This window comes from Penaeus monodon, chromosome 34, assembly GCF_015228065.2.
Source record: "Penaeus monodon isolate SGIC_2016 chromosome 34, NSTDA_Pmon_1, whole genome shotgun sequence".
In the NCBI taxonomy this organism is placed as follows: Eukaryota; Metazoa; Arthropoda; class Malacostraca; order Decapoda; family Penaeidae; genus Penaeus; species Penaeus monodon.
This window is the reverse complement of record NC_051419.1, coordinates 31,643,573-31,644,814: the sequence shown is the minus strand read 5'-3', so window position 1 is coordinate 31,644,814 and position 1,242 is coordinate 31,643,573. Positions and strand designations below refer to the sequence as shown.

The 1,242-nt window shown below is 44.1% G+C and overlaps 1 protein-coding gene across 2 annotated transcripts in view; it reads right to left on the bottom strand.

Moving 5' to 3' along the window:
• The window catches only part of LOC119594728, a 6,336-nt gene that overhangs the window by 2,224 nt on the left and 2,870 nt on the right, over positions 1-1,242 (bottom strand). For both annotated transcript variants that reach the window (XM_037943812.1, XM_037943813.1), the window contains exons 3-4: positions 369-1,022; positions 25-243 (exon numbers count right to left, since the gene is read on the bottom strand). In XM_037943812.1, the coding sequence (XP_037799740.1) occupies positions 25-243; positions 369-1,022 (873 nt within the window). The remainder of the gene's footprint in view (positions 1-24; positions 244-368; positions 1,023-1,242) is intronic.

The following is a 1,242-nucleotide window of genomic DNA, read 5'->3' as shown; positions in this document are numbered from 1 at the left end:
CAGAATAGTGAAGGCCACACTTACCGTCAAAGGTTCCATACCAACAAGGTTATGAAACCTGTGGAGAATGCTTGGCAAGGGCTCAGCAGCAGTCTGTATCTCTCCTGTGGTAATAATAGCAGGAGGATCTCCAAAAAGGATGGATACAGCACCTCCATCATCAGAAACGAGAACTGATGAGCTTGTATCTTCTCCAGTCTCTTGTGTTACCATCTTCAGGGCCTTCCTGGTAGATGTTCGGACCTGAAACCAAATCCACAGTATGAAAAGCTAAGGTTCACGATTCTTTCCCAATATCATATCTTCATTCACATCTCAGGAAATGATTTATCTGCATCCGAACAGCAAGACAGAAAATGGATCCCCACCTTGACAGACCTATAAACAGCAGTGACATTTGGGAAGACCTCCTGGCACTTCTTGGCCCAATCCTCTGCCGCGACACGGCAACACTCGCCATCGTCTATTGCACCCACCACCTCTTGCGGCGTTCTGGCTGCGGCTAGGGCCTCTTCTGCCAACAGCAACATCTGCTTCTTGTCTTCTCCTTCCCCAATACACACAGAGGCCGACTCTTCTTCTTTTTTCAAGAGCTGCTGGATGTTCCTGTTAGCCTCTATCAATGCGGTGAGCTCTTGAACAAGGTCCTGGTGTTCAACCACCCATTCGCCTAAGCTATTCTTGTACTTTTTGAGTTCAAGCAGCATATCCTTGCAGCTGGATAGGCTATTCTTCAAAAGAGCCTCTTGCTCTTCTTGTATCAGGATGATCTTTCTCTCCTCCTCGTGAGACCTCCCACCCAGGGTCGACATCCTCATCTTGTTTATCAGTTCCTCCAGCTCGTAAGCGAAAGGGAAGTTTGTCACATCCGAACAGGTGTGCCTGGCTCGACAATTTGGGCAAGTGAGCATGCCTTGCCTTATGAGGTCCTCAATGCAAGAGGAGCAGAAGCTATGGCCACACGGCAGATTTCGAGGCCTTTTCTCGCAGTCATTATAAGCGTCTAGGCATACTTTGCACTCCTGTAAGAACATATTTGCATTTAATACCAATAAAAAGTTGTTTTTCCTTAAAAAAAATTGAAGATACTACATTCAACATGAATAAAAGGTCCTTATAGATTTAAAATTTGAAGATGAGAATTGTTTTATTGTAAATTACAACACATTTCTGTGATAACTACAAAGGATTTGATTTTCATGATAACATTCTGCTATTTTCAACATATTCAGAAATACGTGA